Source organism: Macaca mulatta, chromosome 2 (assembly GCF_049350105.2).
Source record: "Macaca mulatta isolate MMU2019108-1 chromosome 2, T2T-MMU8v2.0, whole genome shotgun sequence".
NCBI classification, from domain to species: Eukaryota; Metazoa; Chordata; class Mammalia; order Primates; family Cercopithecidae; genus Macaca; species Macaca mulatta.
In genome coordinates this window covers 185,922,364-185,937,779 of record NC_133407.1, presented here as the reverse complement: position 1 = coordinate 185,937,779, position 15,416 = coordinate 185,922,364, and the positions used below count along the sequence as shown (strand labels likewise).

Sequence of the window (15,416 nt, the reverse complement as noted above, 5' to 3'; positions counted from 1 at the left end):
GGCAAAAGACCTTTTGTAGGGCAGCCTCTGTGGAATCCTCCTCTGTTTTCAAGTGGAAATGAGAAGACTTATGTACCATAGCCACATACTCCACTATAAGTTTTTTACAATTAAAATAATAGCCACCTCATGAATTTCCTTGCACAGAAATAAGCAACTTACCCAAAATCAAGCTCAGCTATAGATTGAAAATGATATTTTTGGCTCAGAATAGATATTAGGTATGTTATCACTTCTTGAATATAAACACAGAATATCTTGCTTAAGGAAGGATTTTACTTTTCAAATTATTGAATAGACACAGTTTTGAGAATATTTGAACTTGAATAAAATCATGTATTTTTTTTACTGAGCATAATAACTGAAAAAAAGGCTACTCCATTATTTTCTAAGTTATTCCAAGTTATCTGACAGACAAACAGAGCACCAAGTTAAGAACACACCAAAAAGACTTGGGACTTTCTAATTACCTTTGGCATGTGCCTCTTTTTCTGTCACATTCTGTGCTGCAACTCAGAATGCCTTTGAATCCTTGGGAATCTTTGACAACTACTTATTGTTTAACAGAATAGTCTCATATATATATATATATATACACACACACACATACACACACATATATATACACATGCACATATATATGTCTCAAATATATATATAATTTGTTATTAATGTCATTCAATAGAAATAAGAGAAATAATAGTCCAAATTTCATGTTTTAAACAGAAAAAAATGAGTGTTTTAAGCAGTAAGTAGCACGACTTTCCCCATATATATAATAACATATCTAAATTGGTCTTAATTTTTATAAGGATGCTTTCTCAGAGGACTAAACAGAGAAATAGTGATTTTTTAAATCTGCATTTCTCTTCTACCTAAGAGCATTTGAGGAAGTTTAAAATGTATGCACAAAATGTTTAATAGATTAGAACTAAAATAGAAAATTAGGTCCATATACACAAGAGAGAACAAAGTGTCATTCTGATGATCATTACTAGAGATGCACATGTATGTGCATAGAGAATAGAAAAGTTAAACACTCATGAAGCACAAATGATCTAAGAAAGATTTATAGAGGCTGTTGAGGAAAATGGCCTCAAGCAGCTTTTTCAACAAATGCAAAAGTTTTTTGTGTGTTTTTACATGACATTTTCTGACTACAACCTTTGATAGAGCCAAGGTAAAGTTTCACTGACTGAACATGATTTTTCCATGATGGGAGAAAGTTACTTAATTCATTCCATGCACACAGACTTTAAAAGATAAACTCTACCTAGGAAGTAAATGAAAGGAGTTACCTTTTAAATTTATTTTCCAAAAATTTTGCCTGTTAGGAACTTAAAATTGGAATAATCTAATAGGACGCTTTGATTGCAGATATCACATAAACCATGAGCTCGCTTACGGAAAGAAGAATGAAGAAATGTCCCAGACTAGGTTTCAAAAAAAACTGAAACAAGAAACTGGAAAATTCTCAAAAAGAAAGACAGCTTTTATTCCTGATAATAAAAGCACAGCCACTCATCTCTGTTTTGTGCTCTACCTGTGTCTATGTTCATTTAGGAAAACATGTCTATTGCTTATAAATCACATTTCCCTTAGTGTCAACCATGCATGAAAATTGCCAAACTAATTGTGAATCCTAATCCCAAATTCCTGCAAGAGGGAATGTGGTTGGTCCAGTCTGGGTCAGTTCTCTGTGAGTAATCCAATGGTTTGTATGACTGGGTGCCAGAGACAGGGAGAACAATCTTCCAAACTCCTTCCCTGTGGGTGGAGGGAGTTTTCAGAGATAGGGCTGAACAGATACCTCAGAGGATGTTTACTAAGAATGTGAGGTTGGTTTTTTTGTTTGTTTGTTTTTTGTTTTTTGTTTTGAGACGGAGTCTCGCTCTGTCACCCAGGCTGGAGTGCAGTGGCACGATCTCGGCTCACTGCAAGCTCCGCCTCCCGGGTTCACGCCATTCTCCTGCCTCAGCCTCCCAAGTAGCTGGAACTACAGGCGCCGCCACCTCGCCCGGCTAAATTTTTGTATTTTTAGTAGAGACGGGGTTTCACCATGTTAGCCAGGATGTTCTCGATCTCCTGACCTCGTGATCTGCCCTCCTCAGCTTCCCAAAGTGCTGGGATTACAGACGTGAGCCACCGCGCCCGGCCGAAGTTGGTCTTTAATGAGTGCTTAGAATGTGAATTTTCTGCTTTCATATCAATAGATGATACAAATGGTACAAAAATATGGTGAAGCAATAGAGAAATCCTTCCACTATAAATGTTGAGAAGCCCAACCAGTAGTTTTGCAAAAGTAAAAATAAAACCTCTCCACGTTTAACACGGGCTACAGGCAAAGCAAAGATTGTCCTTAGGAAGCAGATTTGAGTCTGCCCCACCATTAGATATATTCTAGATTGAGAGTTCAGAGTCCCACGCCACAGGATACTGTGAAAAAAGATGATTCTGGCCTGGATATTTTTCAAAGCAGGTGTTGTTCCAAGTCATCGAAAAGAAACCTGAGGAGTAATGCGCCCATGGAAAAAGTTATGTTGAACTGCGTAGCTCTGCACTATGCTTTCCTGGATAAGCTACAGAAAAAATATGCTTGTACAAAATGAGAATATCTTGTCTCGTTTTGTGAAGTTTTGATCAATTGCCTTTTGTCTGCCAAAGAAAATGATTTTCATTTTGATAAAATTGGTGATGCTCAATTCTTCCTGGCAGCAATAGGGTAGCAGAATTATTTGTATCCTGAAATCAATTCTAGTTTTTGAAAATCACACCCATATCATCAGCATTTCGGAAGATGCTTATCTTTCTATCTGCCATGATGGCAAATACCCAGTTTGTCTAAAATCAGTGTCATATTGTGAAGATACTAGTTAAAAAATAATAAATAAAACACAATACTGTTTTTATATTATGTGACAAAGTGAATGGGTATGTCAGGAAATATTCCCTTTCCTTTCCATTTTAGAAAGATATTTACTCCCACATTTGTAGATCCTAATATTAAGCCTCATTTTTTACTTAACTCAATTCCCTAGGCAATGAAGTCTAAATTTTATGAAAAAATCAATATGCATAAGTAAACAATCTTATTTTCTTCAAAATAATAGTAAGTAGTAGGGCAATACTGTGCAGGAAACCTTCTTGCTGCTAATATAAATTATTTAACTGGGAGACCTCACACACATGGCTTAAGGAGAAGCAGAGTGTAAATAATTGAAGAGATGCTGAAAAAATTGATGGAGCCATAGTTTTGTGCTACCATGGGGTTGGCCTTTTTAAAATAGTCTCCCATTGAATCTCTCCAGAATTAATCCTGGTGATTGATTAGATGTTGTTTGAGGTAAATAGTTTGGTGTTCTTCAGAACAGGCTTCAAACAATGATCCAGAATCTTCCCTTAGAACTTACTCACTTTCAGGAGATGGTTAAATGAGTTTTGGCATAAAGCAATAGCAAGCCCTTAAGGAAATATACTTGGGTCCATAACGCTAAGAAAAACTGGCACCTGGCATTGATGGTTAGCCGTGCTTCCATAAATAGTTCTGCTGATGCCAAATAAAGGACAACTGTAGCCTCAAATTTGTTATCATAAACTGTGAAAATTCACTAAAAGCGTTCCACATGAATTTAGCGCCAGTATTTTGGTGATAATTAGTTTATAATTAGATAGGTTTCAGTTAAGCAAATTATCCCACATTCTAACATGCTGTCTTGCTAAACTTGCCAGAAATGTCTGCCCATTTTTTTTTCTTTGTTTTTGCATCCATGCAATTTTTATTAAATTGATACATGAGACCCATTAGATATAGGAAAGACAGGACTGATTTCCCCCCAAAACTATCCATCTATTAAAGAAAAATAAATTGGAATATCTCCTGGCACATTTGTTAGTCATTCTATAGAAAAAGATTGTTTTTGGAAAGGTAAGGACATTTCCACTCCATTTCACCCTACGCTTCCAATCCTATCCATCCAGTTACCAGGCAAACAGACTTGAGAGGCTGTGTTTATCATCAAAATCAAAAGATGATAGTAAAGCTAGATAGAAAATATTCAACTCAAGCAACATAATAAACAATGAGAAGTAACTATACCTAGTTTGGATATATAAAGTCCTGCATCGCCCTGCCACATATTAGCATTTACATCCAGTCTAATTATTTCCTCTTGGTTCATTATATTAAATAGGACTCTCTATTTCAAGTGACAAAAATGTACTGGCTTAATAAAAAGTGAGACTTTATTGCCTCAGGTAACTGAAAAGTCAAAGGGGTAGTGTGAGGGTAAGGCCAAATCCAGGCTCTCCAATGATGTCTTTAATAACGTCTCCATCTCAGTTCTGTTTTCTTCTCTGTTGGGTTTGCCTTCAGTGTTCTCATATATTTGCAAGAGTTTATGTCTCTGGTAAAAATGGCAATTTTCAGTAAACATCTGTATATACCCTATTCTGGAATCTGAATATTAATAGTAACTTGAGAAAAACTCAAGCATGCTGACTGGAGTCAGTTTCAGTTTAAATTATGATGACCTATTCCTTGCCTCTCTCTCCAACTTCCTCTTGTGCATTTTGGTATGTGTCCCAGGCATACAAAAGTACATATAAACTCCTGAAGATGTTGTGCTAGTTGTATCTTTGTAGTATTTGTGATGTTTCCTCAAGCTATAGTGTCTAATATCTACTCACCATGTTGGTGACTTGCAGATTTCTTTGAATCATTCCAGATTTAGTTTAAGAATCACCTTCTTTATAACCTTTGTATGATTTTTCCTATGGAGATTACCAGTCTCCCCCTCTTGTCCTGTGACCTTCACATATACCTCCATTCTAGCACCACTGTTTCTGTATTATGGCTAAGGTCTGCATCTCTCTCTCACTAAAGAGAAACGCTAGGAGGAAATCACACTTCAGTTTTCTTCATCTCCCCAAGCTCTATATCACAGTGCTTAGCGAACAGTATTTTTGTTGTTTTTGAATGAATAATCAGTTGGTGAATGAGAATTTCCTCAAGAAATTATTTAGAATTTTTTCTAAATAATTCAGTTTTTAAAATCAAGTTTATTTTCTTTAAATACTTTTTCTATGAAAAATAGACTCCAAATAAATCTAAGTTTATACAGTTCATACAGCTTACAAAATGTGTGATCCCTAATGATGATCAATTTCATTACAAAGCTCTTTATCTCAAACCACAGTAACTGTTATATTAAGAAGCTATAACCTCAAGTGCCTAGATATGCTCACCAATTTGCAAATATCCACTATTAATATTATGGCACATGGTGAATAGAATTTAAAATTGAATATCATTGGTTCCAGGTCAGTGATCCAGGGAAGTTGTGAAATTTGTATGGAAATCCTATTTTACACTGGATCTTAAAAAACTTTTTAAAGGATGAAAGATATATGCATGAAGATATAAATATTCTTTGAGAAAAATGTTCTCAAGACCTATCTCAACTGCCAGTAACAATATGAAATACAGACAATTACAAATTACATCTTTGACATTTAGAATGTTGACCATAGTTTCAGGTGTTTAAATGTCTCAATCATTTTCTTTGTTCTTTGAAATTTGTCACATGAAGCCTACCTGTGGTAAGGCATCTTGACCATTCATTAATGAACACAAGAATCTCTTTTTTAAAAAAAAAAGTCAGAAAATATTTCATTATGCTACACTATTTGCCTCTGCTTCTGCCTCTCCATCAAATTGTACCAAACTCACATTTTCCAATTATCCCCGTGTCATTTGGCATTTTTACCTGACAAGTAAATTGAGGTCATCAGGAAGAGTGAATCTCAAAATCTTTGGTGTTTCAGTGTAGTCACAGTTTGATGTACTCAATTGTATTGTTTCTGGAGAAGTGGCAGAGGAGTAGAAGAAGGCACAGCTGTGAAATCACTTTCTGGGGGGGGGGGGGAAAGTATGATCCCTGCTAAGGGTCTCTGCTTCAACAGAAATGACCCAGGAGGTTTGTTTCCATCCAGCTGAGAAATCAGTAACCAGCTTACCTGAATGGAAAAGACAATCTCTTGCTATTCTCTTTTATTTCTAATCTTAGAGCTACTTTTCCTTTGGGTAGAGAGCATCAAATATTGAATGAATGTAAAAGAAAGATGTCAGTATAATACTATGTTGACTATATTTACTTTTTTTCAAAGCCTAGGTAGGGATATTTAGGGAAAAAAAATGACCCACATTATTTTCTATTAATCTATTTCTGAATAAATTATTATTTATAATCTTATCTTTTCCTTTGAGTAGATAGCATCAAATAGTGAATAAATGTAAATGTAAATAGTGAATAAATATAAATAGTGAATAAATGTAAAAGGAAGATATCATTATAATACTTTGTAGACTATTTTTACTTTTTTTCAAAGCAGGAATATTTAGGAAAAAGAAATTGACACACATTATTTCCTATTAATTTACCTCTGTACATACTGATTTACAAAATACAAATATGAAAGGGAATGTAATGTAAAATTACAACATGTCTAAGCGTTTTGACACACACATCAAGTAAGTAAACTGTTTTTTAGCCAAGGGCATTTTATCCTTATATTTAGAATGTCATTTTTATCTCTTCTTCACAAACAATACACATGTATTAATACCTATACTATGTATGGCTTATGCTAATCCCTTGTTATATAGAAAGTTGAACCTCATTATTCTGCCCTCAAGAGGCTTGTAGTAGAGATGAGTCAAAAAACTGAAATTCTCAGGAAATGAATCATTTTGGTAATTTAAGTTTTTGGCCAGGGTTTAATCTTAAAAGTATTATTTTTATAACTTTGTAATAGTTTGGAGGCAAACATTTTTTAATCATGCGTTCCCAAACTCTTGTCCTTTCAAATAAAACATATTGGACTTATCTCAGTATTTTCTAATTAATATCGAATGATCATATTAATGTATTATTGAGTTATAAAACATAGTGAATTATTTGATGCTCCTTGAATTTTGTAGGGCTATTTGATCCTAAACTCCTGGCTCCTGACTAGTATCCATTTTGGAATCTTGTGTCAGATTTTCAGTTTTTCCACCTCTTCCATCAGTCTGACTAGCAGTGTGCAATTCTATTCAACTCTCTCTCTGTACATGCCTCCCCAATCTATCTTCTAATCTGTTGCCTACTATACTATTTTATGAACTTGGAAATCAACAAATATGTATGAAGTAAAACTGTGAGGTGTCAAAGCTGTTTTATAGTATGTGGACCTCAGTCAGTTATCTTTCTAGAGAATCTTTTTTGTTTTTGCCTTGCTTTCTATTGTTCAACTGAATCACATAATTGAGCCTGCTGTCTAGCTGATTTCAAATACATGTGATAATATGGGTACCTGAACTAAGAAAATACAGTGGGAGTTGGAGAGAATGAGAAAGAATCTAAGAAATACTTGAAAATTATAAGGGACAGGGCTGATCAACTTGGAAGGTGAAGGAGAGAATTGGATGAGGGCTGAGTCCAAGTTTTCTTGCCTGAACATCTCTGAGAATGGGATACATGGGAAAGGGATGATTTTACCCTGTAGGCAATGGGAAATGTTCTCAATATTTTAAAATATTATTGTGAAGAATAATTATCTGTCCCTATAATGTGGATGGATTTTGAAAAGATACTGTGCAAAGGCAACCTAATAGCAAATGGTAAAACTAGTCTACTCCTGCAGGGCTGAAGCCTGATGGTAGGCTGTGTCACTGGTACTAAAGGCAAGATGAAAAACTTGACTGTGGACTTGGAGTTGTAGGAAAATGCAAAATCAAGGATAACCCTATGCTTTCAAGTCCATGTGACCAAAATGATAGCAGTATCATCCACAAAGTCACAAGTGTATGTTCATCTAGAAGATATGTTTCCTTAGCTTTCATTTGTATCTCATACTCTTCTGTCTGCATGAGAATGTGGTGTTGAGAATGTGCAGATTAATTAATCTCCATTGTGTTGCTAAATTCTCAAAAAGTTAAGCCAATTCTGATTTCTATACATGACCTGAGAGGAGAATTTTCCTGTATTGGTTGTCCATAAACTTTAAAATTAATTTACTGGGTATCATAAATTCAGGGGTTTGTTGAGATTTGTGCTGTGCTTAAAGAAATCATTCTGGTGAAACTATGAAGACAATTTATTTCACTGAGCAGCATTTTTTTGTGAGATGCTTTATTTAAAAATTCATGTTAACTACTGTCTTCAATAACTTTAAAAAGATGTTCATAACGGAAAAGAGTTAACTTTAGAAATCTATCCCACAGAAAATGACACAGAATACAAATAACAGATTTTACTTTGAAATGTAAATATAAACTAGAATAATCTTGATTACAGGGAGACAAAATCATATGCCTCCACAGAAGAAAATTCCTTGGTTAAAAATAGCCAAATTGCCTTTCTCTCACACTTTCCTAAAGATATGAAATCTCTTTTTTAAGTATTTAGATTCCAAGTCAAGCATTTCACTTTTTTTTTTCTTTAGATGGAAACAAACCACACTTAATAATGTCACCACAACTTATGCCAAGCGCTGTTGCTCAGTCACAATTTCCCGATTCTTTCTGCATAATTGCTTCTTCTTAAGGAAGTATACTTTTTCCCAAATCATAGAGTGAAGTGCATCATTTTAATATACTTATCTTTGTCCAAGAATACAACCCCACAATTAAACAAAGGATCATTTCCAATCAGCCAGTCACAAATAAATTTTATTTTACACTATGAATTTCAGTGTGGTTCTTTTTAGGGACAAGTTTGCTTTCAACAGATGCTACTTATGTGAGTAAATTATACATTTTTCTCCTACAAAGCTAATGAGAAATAAGCTTTTGCTCAAGATTGAAAAAAATGAATGGATAATGCTATAGACAAGTTTTCATAACAGAGACATTTATAGCTATACTGTATTTTCTTGGAATCCATTTGGTAGATAATTTCATGGTTTGCTTATTTGTTTATTTAAGTGTCTATTTAAATAAATCAAATTAATGAGATCTCTATCCAAGGAGGTGATCATCTTGTTCCTCCTCTTACTTCTTCCAACACATTACATTTTCCCAGATTCCCTGTCAGCTCACTCACTGCCAGAGGCTGCTTACTCTTTTCCAACACCGTTCAGTTTCCCTTTCGTAACAATATTTACTTTTGTGATTTGTTGTTCAGTGTCTGTCTTCCCCACTGAACTGAAAATCCATGAGCACAGTAACTGTGTTTTGTTCATCATTGTATACCCTGTGTCTATGTTAGTGCCTAGCATATACTAGTTGCTCAATAAATATTAATTGAATGAACTAATAAATTCTCAACCTTAGACTCATATTTCTGAGCTTTAATCCACTCAACTTGGTAAAATGTAGCAGTCTGAATTCCCTAGTAGCTTCTACCTCCCAGAAAGCATTGTCTCCAAGCACACAGATTAATTGGATTTTTCTGATTAGTGTTGGGTACACACTCTTCACATATATTGTATAGCTACACTGATGGTAAATCTTCCTCACATGTCAAGGGAAGGGTGGGAATGTGGATTACTCCTGACCTTTTCTTACCAGAACCATACAGTGCAAATAATTATTCAACCCATTTACTCAAAGGAATATTAACTACCACGTAGATTGGACACTGTATTGGTTTCCTAGGACTGTTTCAACAAATTATCACTAAGTCAGTGGCTTAAAATAATATATCACAGCTCTGGAGACCAAAAGCATGCTCCCTCCAGAGGTTCTAAGACTTCTTCCTTTTCTCTCCTTCCTTTTGGTGTCTTCATTCTTTGGCTTGTGGGTAGCATACCTCCAGTCTCTGCCTTTGTCTTTACGTGTGTCTTTACATGGCCTTCTCCTCTTTGGCTTCTCCACTTTTGTCTCTTACAACGACACTTGTCATTGGATTGGGGACCACCTGGTTAATCCAGGATAATCAAGATTCTTAATTACGCCTGCGAATTCCTTTTTGGAGGGGAGGGGAAAGGCTGTCACCATTCACCCCACTATGGATATCATAGTGAATATAGTTCCTGCTCTCACTGAATTTGAAATCAAATGGGAAAGACGGATTATAAAAAGTAATTTCAATAAAATGTGATGGTTTTATTGGTAGAAATAGTTTAAGGGTCTTAGGGAACATCTGTCTGGGGACCTACCCAAATCTAAACAACCAGAAAAGAAAAGCTTTCCAAATGATGGGCTATTCATGAAGGAGTGATTAGAAATTGACTAGATATTAAGAGTTTGGCTCCTTCTAGGAACTGGAAGAAATTCAGTATGCTTGGAGAATATAAGATGTATCTAAAGACATATGCTAGAGCCATTTGTAGACAGCCTTGATAACAAAGTTAAGGGCCTTGTAGTTTATCCTGAAATGAGGTCAGAGCTCTGTGACGGAAGAACACTAATATGGTAAAAGACAAAAATTAACCCCATCAGGACCAAGCTCCTGATCATTTTTATTTCCATATGGCAAATCTTGTTCTTTCCACTATTTGGTTGCAGCCTGCATGGGTAACACAATATCATAGTACAATTGCTCTGAAAGATTGTGACAAGAATATTACATTCAACATTATCATTTTACAGATATGAAACCAAGTTCAAGCAAGGCTATGATTGTTCTAGGGTGACCAAAACAGCTAGATCTAGTTAGTTCTTCTGTTAGTAAAAATGGTGGTTTAAAGTACTGGCAATTGCTTGGGCTTGGAGATCGACAAATAGAACCTGGATTGCCGGCTTTCTCTTGACAAGATATGTAACCTTGAGAAAGTAAAATAACTGTTAAAACTAGGAGTGATAATAGTGCCTACCTATCAAGATCATTGTGAAGATAATTTGGATAATGAATTGATGCTCATAGTTTCCTATTAAATAAATAATGACTGTTGGTCTTGTTGAAGTTGATAATGTTGATGAGGTTTTTATAATCATCCCAGCCTCACAATCTGTAGCATTTTACTTCCAGTATAATAGTGTTTCATTAAATACCCTTATTTTCCAATAACATATTTTATTCTACACAGAGAAGTGTTTATGGTTCCTAAGTTTAAGAAGCAATTATGCAGGAATATGCGTTTTTCAAAGGGTCATAACTTAAGATTGTTATCTAATTAAAATTTTAATTAAAACAAAGTTTATAAATGTAATAACAAGTGTGCAAAAGGAGACATATTTGTAGAATTAGCAGTTTAGTCAGTAATGATGTATGTCAAACAACACCATTTTTTATAACAAAGTAATCTGACTTTCAAAAGGCACCCAATTACTAAATCTTCCTCTGAATTTTGGACTCAACAAATTATAGCTACCTAACTATTATGAAACTATATGCCCCTGATTCAAAATTCTTGAATTGTACTATATATTTTACAGATACAACAGTTTCTAAGTAAATAATGTTTTTTGGGTAAATGCCATCTGCTTTATCTTCAAAAAGATAATGTTTTCTAGAACAACTATTTCTTACATTTTTGTTATTCAATAACTTTCAGTGAGAATATGTGACATTTTAGAGCACAACATTAATTCCCATGATATCAGTGCTATTTTGAAGATTAGGAAATTCAGTGAAGACCTAATAAAAAACCTTCAGTACATTATTTATTGGATAAAATGCAACTACTTAACTTGTCTCTGCACAGATTATGAGCAAAAACTTAACATAGTAGTAGATTGCTTGAAAATGTCTTGATTAAATAGTGACTAAATTCTAAGATTTAATAAATTTCTCTTACTGAAAACTGAACATAAATGACTTTTGTTTTTATTAACATTTAGACTTTTTTAAAAGTCTCTAAAATGCTATGACTGGTTTCTTACTGACTTGGCAATAGTGTTTAAGGCTTAGACATTCTGTTGTAGATATGTCATTTTTATGAGAATGCTATTACTCTGGATATGAATTTGCACATAGTATACTGCATACTTAATTCTCAAAAAAAGATCTACTTCTGTGGAAGCTGTAAAATACTCAAGTTTAATAAATTATTATGTTAGAGACTTCTGCAGTTTGCTTCTCAGTTATATACCTTATTTGATTCAATTTTCTCTAGTAACTGATGAGATTAATAGATATTATTTATTTTCAGTAGTCAAAATAAAAAATAAGTTTAATTTCAGTTAAGGAACATTAAGAGACTGATTGATTTGGTTTTCTAGAATATTGATGGTTAACTGAATGATTACTACAAGTTATAGTAAAAAAAAAAAAAAAATGGAGAAATGAGACAAAAACCTGAAAGACTGAATTCTGGTCATAGTTCTATGTGGGCTTCAGCAATTTCTTCAATTTTTTCTGTGCTTCTGTTTTCTTACCTCTATTATTAAACAATTGCCTATTCCACTCATTAAAAATTTGATTAAAGCATTATGAATAAAAAAATTAGAAGTGTTAATAAATTAATTGAAATGATATATGTTAAAAGATTCCTGGAAGATTAGTAAAACATGCAGCTCCTGTGGTTTTAAGAGACAGTTTTATCAATGAAAGAAGGAACATGTTGCTACCATATATAATCTGGTCTTTTCTTCAAAAAAGGAAGCTTTTAAATATCATTTTTCCAGTTATTGCTGATTAAACATCTGAGCACCCACTATGCATATCCTCGTGCTGTGGAGGTGGAATTCCACAATTTTAGTGTGTGGATTAAGCTCTATGAAGTATAAAGAACATCATTCTTAAAAGGAATTATACAGTAGTCTTTCTACTTTGTGAAAACAGATATCAAAACAGTCTATAAAGCCTGGTCTGTTGGCCAGAGTGTTTAAGAGGAAATACGGTGAGCAATGACATAAAACAGAATCCTTTAGCCCATCTGCTGATTTAGTTTTACAGCACATACTTAATCTTAAAATAAGGGCTACTAAGAATTCATCTACTTTATTGACCTTTTTTGAAGAAAGAGGAGAGGTTTATGTTGTGGATTATGGCCCCAAACTCTTCAGCCCTTAGTCAAAACTCATTTATTTTGGGTTTGCTTCATATGTGTCAAATACTGAAATAAAGGCCAAATATGCTGGGCTTGGCATCCGTTATTGTACTTTCTAGTATAAATTAAATTGTAAAATGGTTTTAATAGTGAAATGTCACCCAGGGAAGTTTTAATATTGTATCTCTGTTTCAGCTTCTGACATGGCAGCAGAACAAGGACAGATTCTCGTGATAGCCACCGCCGCTGTTGGTGGATTCACTCTCCTCGTCATCCTGACTTTATTCTTCTTAATCACTGGAAGGTAACTGAAACATACCAGACTATTTCCAAGATGAATAACCACTCTTTTTATACACTGAGTATTCAAATGCTTGTAGATATAACAAAGCACACCTGAGGTCGAGAGGGATCCCAGAAGAATCCACTCTGTCAGTGAACCATCATTAGTTCTCTGTGTCAACAAGTCCCTGAATATGGAAAGATCCAAAGATGACTAAAGCTGTTTGAAAGCTAGGAATGATGAATTTATACTCAATAAGTTACTCTGTGTTTTTCCTTTACTATAATCAAATTACACCATCAAATTAATTTTATTAAAAAATATTTTAATGGAAAGCCAGAACAATTTATATAAAAACTCTTTATAAACCTGGTGTTATAGAAATATAATATTTTATCAATTAAATATTGAAACTGTCTATGTTAGAAATGTATTAATTGGTTTTATAAATCCAATATTTCTATACTTCAAAGTAATATGAATAAAAATATAAACTAACGGTAAATTTAACATAGCAAAAATCCTAAATTTGAATCCTGACTAGCTGGTCAAAGTGATTCACCCATCAGAACCTTAGTTTTCTATTTTTACACAGGTTTGATACAGAAGTATATTAAAACCATTTAATGACTTTTAAATAAATAGTATGAACACCATAAGCCAGGTGCTGATAATACAGAGATGTGAATGAAGATAATATGTATAACATTATATGAAAGAATAAATGTTATTTCTTATTTAATCAATGGTATTTGGCCTAGACTTTTGTCAGAAATCACAATATTTTATTCTCAGATCATTCTAACAAGAAGATAAAATATTCTATCTAGATATCAATAGGGGCACAAAAGAATACCTCAACAGATTTTTTTATAATCTGAAACAAACATCTACTGCAATATTCCACTATGAAGACTTAAAACTGCAAAAAGAATGTCAGCCAAACAGTACACATCCATGCTGACTCCAGCTAAAGCACACCAACCCTTCCAGAAAACACTGGTACCTCAGAAAGAGCAGAAATAATAAATAGCTACCTTCAGTGAACCGAAAACACTATTTGTTTTAAAACCGCTTAGGGGCCAATATTTTATTAAAATTTAATCTACTTAAAATTACAGAAGATATACACATATGTAATAATTGTCTACAATTTTGACAGCACACCAAAAAGTATAGAACTTGGCACGTACTTTGCATGTATCAAGTGTGGGTCTCTGACAAATATACAACTTCTCTTCAGTAAGAGGGTATTAGATTTAGCTGTAACAAACCTCCTTTTATAGAATTTACCAAGGAAAAAGCAGCATGAATATTCTAATGTGGTTGAGTTAAAAATGATGACTTATTTGTGAAATTAACGGAAAGAAGGCACATTACAACTATGTTTAGTTAAGTTTTTCTTGCATATAAACAGATATAGTAATGGTCTTAGAATTAAGAGAGAGTATTTGGGGGTCTTTAGTTTTGGGGGGTGATTGAATAGTGCTAGCTATAGTAACAAGGAAAACAGAGACATGAAAGAATGCAGGAAATAATGATAAATTCATCGTAATAAAAGTACTAATTTGGGCATAACATGTTGCCACCATCAGTCACTGTTGTCCAGCATTCTCTTAGGACCCTTTTCCTTTATTTTTAGGGCTAACCTCTGACAGCTGTCTGCCATCATCAGAGCTTTGATAATGCTCATCTTTTATAGAGGACAGAAAACCAATTTTGGAGTCTCTAAACCAATTAACTATTAGGTTGAAGATTAAATGTTCAGCACTGCAGCTTATCAAACATGGCCTACAAAAACTTGAATCACTAGCCAGAGTAAAGTGGTTATAAAAAATAAAACCCCTAAACAGCCTGGTGGAGGTCTAAGTTTTCTGAAAAAGATTAAAATTATTCCCATACTATTTTGGACTCCCTGGCAAAGAGAGGGTTTCCAGGACAGTTACTGTTAGGGAAAGAGAAAGACAGAGGAAGGAGGGAAGGGAAAAGAAGGGGAGGGGAGGGGAGAAAAAGAGAAAGAGAGAGACAGAGAGAAAGTTTCAGTGAGGGTTAATGGTGCAAGTTTAAAAAAGAAAGGGAATAAGAAAATAAAATTATTTTGTTGTATGTAAAGTCACAATGACAATTTGGTTAAGAAAATCAAATTGCCAGTACTTTAGCATTGCTATGTGTTTAGCAAACTTTATTAGGAAAATGCTAAATAGAAGAATAAACGTTA

At 33.9% G+C, this 15,416-nt stretch overlaps 2 protein-coding genes across 2 annotated transcripts in view; both read left to right on the top strand.

Annotated features, from left to right (window-relative positions):
• CRYBG3 (crystallin beta-gamma domain containing 3) overlaps positions 1–15,416 on the top strand; it is a 532,216-nt gene that overhangs the window by 57,612 nt on the left and 459,188 nt on the right. The gene's annotated exons all lie outside the window — the stretch shown is intronic.
• Positions 1–15,416, top strand: part of EPHA6 (EPH receptor A6) — a 927,196-nt gene that overhangs the window by 650,390 nt on the left and 261,390 nt on the right. Inside the window, exon 8 of the mRNA XM_015129296.3 lies at positions 13,111–13,219. Within this exon, the coding sequence (XP_014984782.2) occupies positions 13,111–13,219 (109 nt within the window). The remainder of the gene's footprint in view (positions 1–13,110; positions 13,220–15,416) is intronic.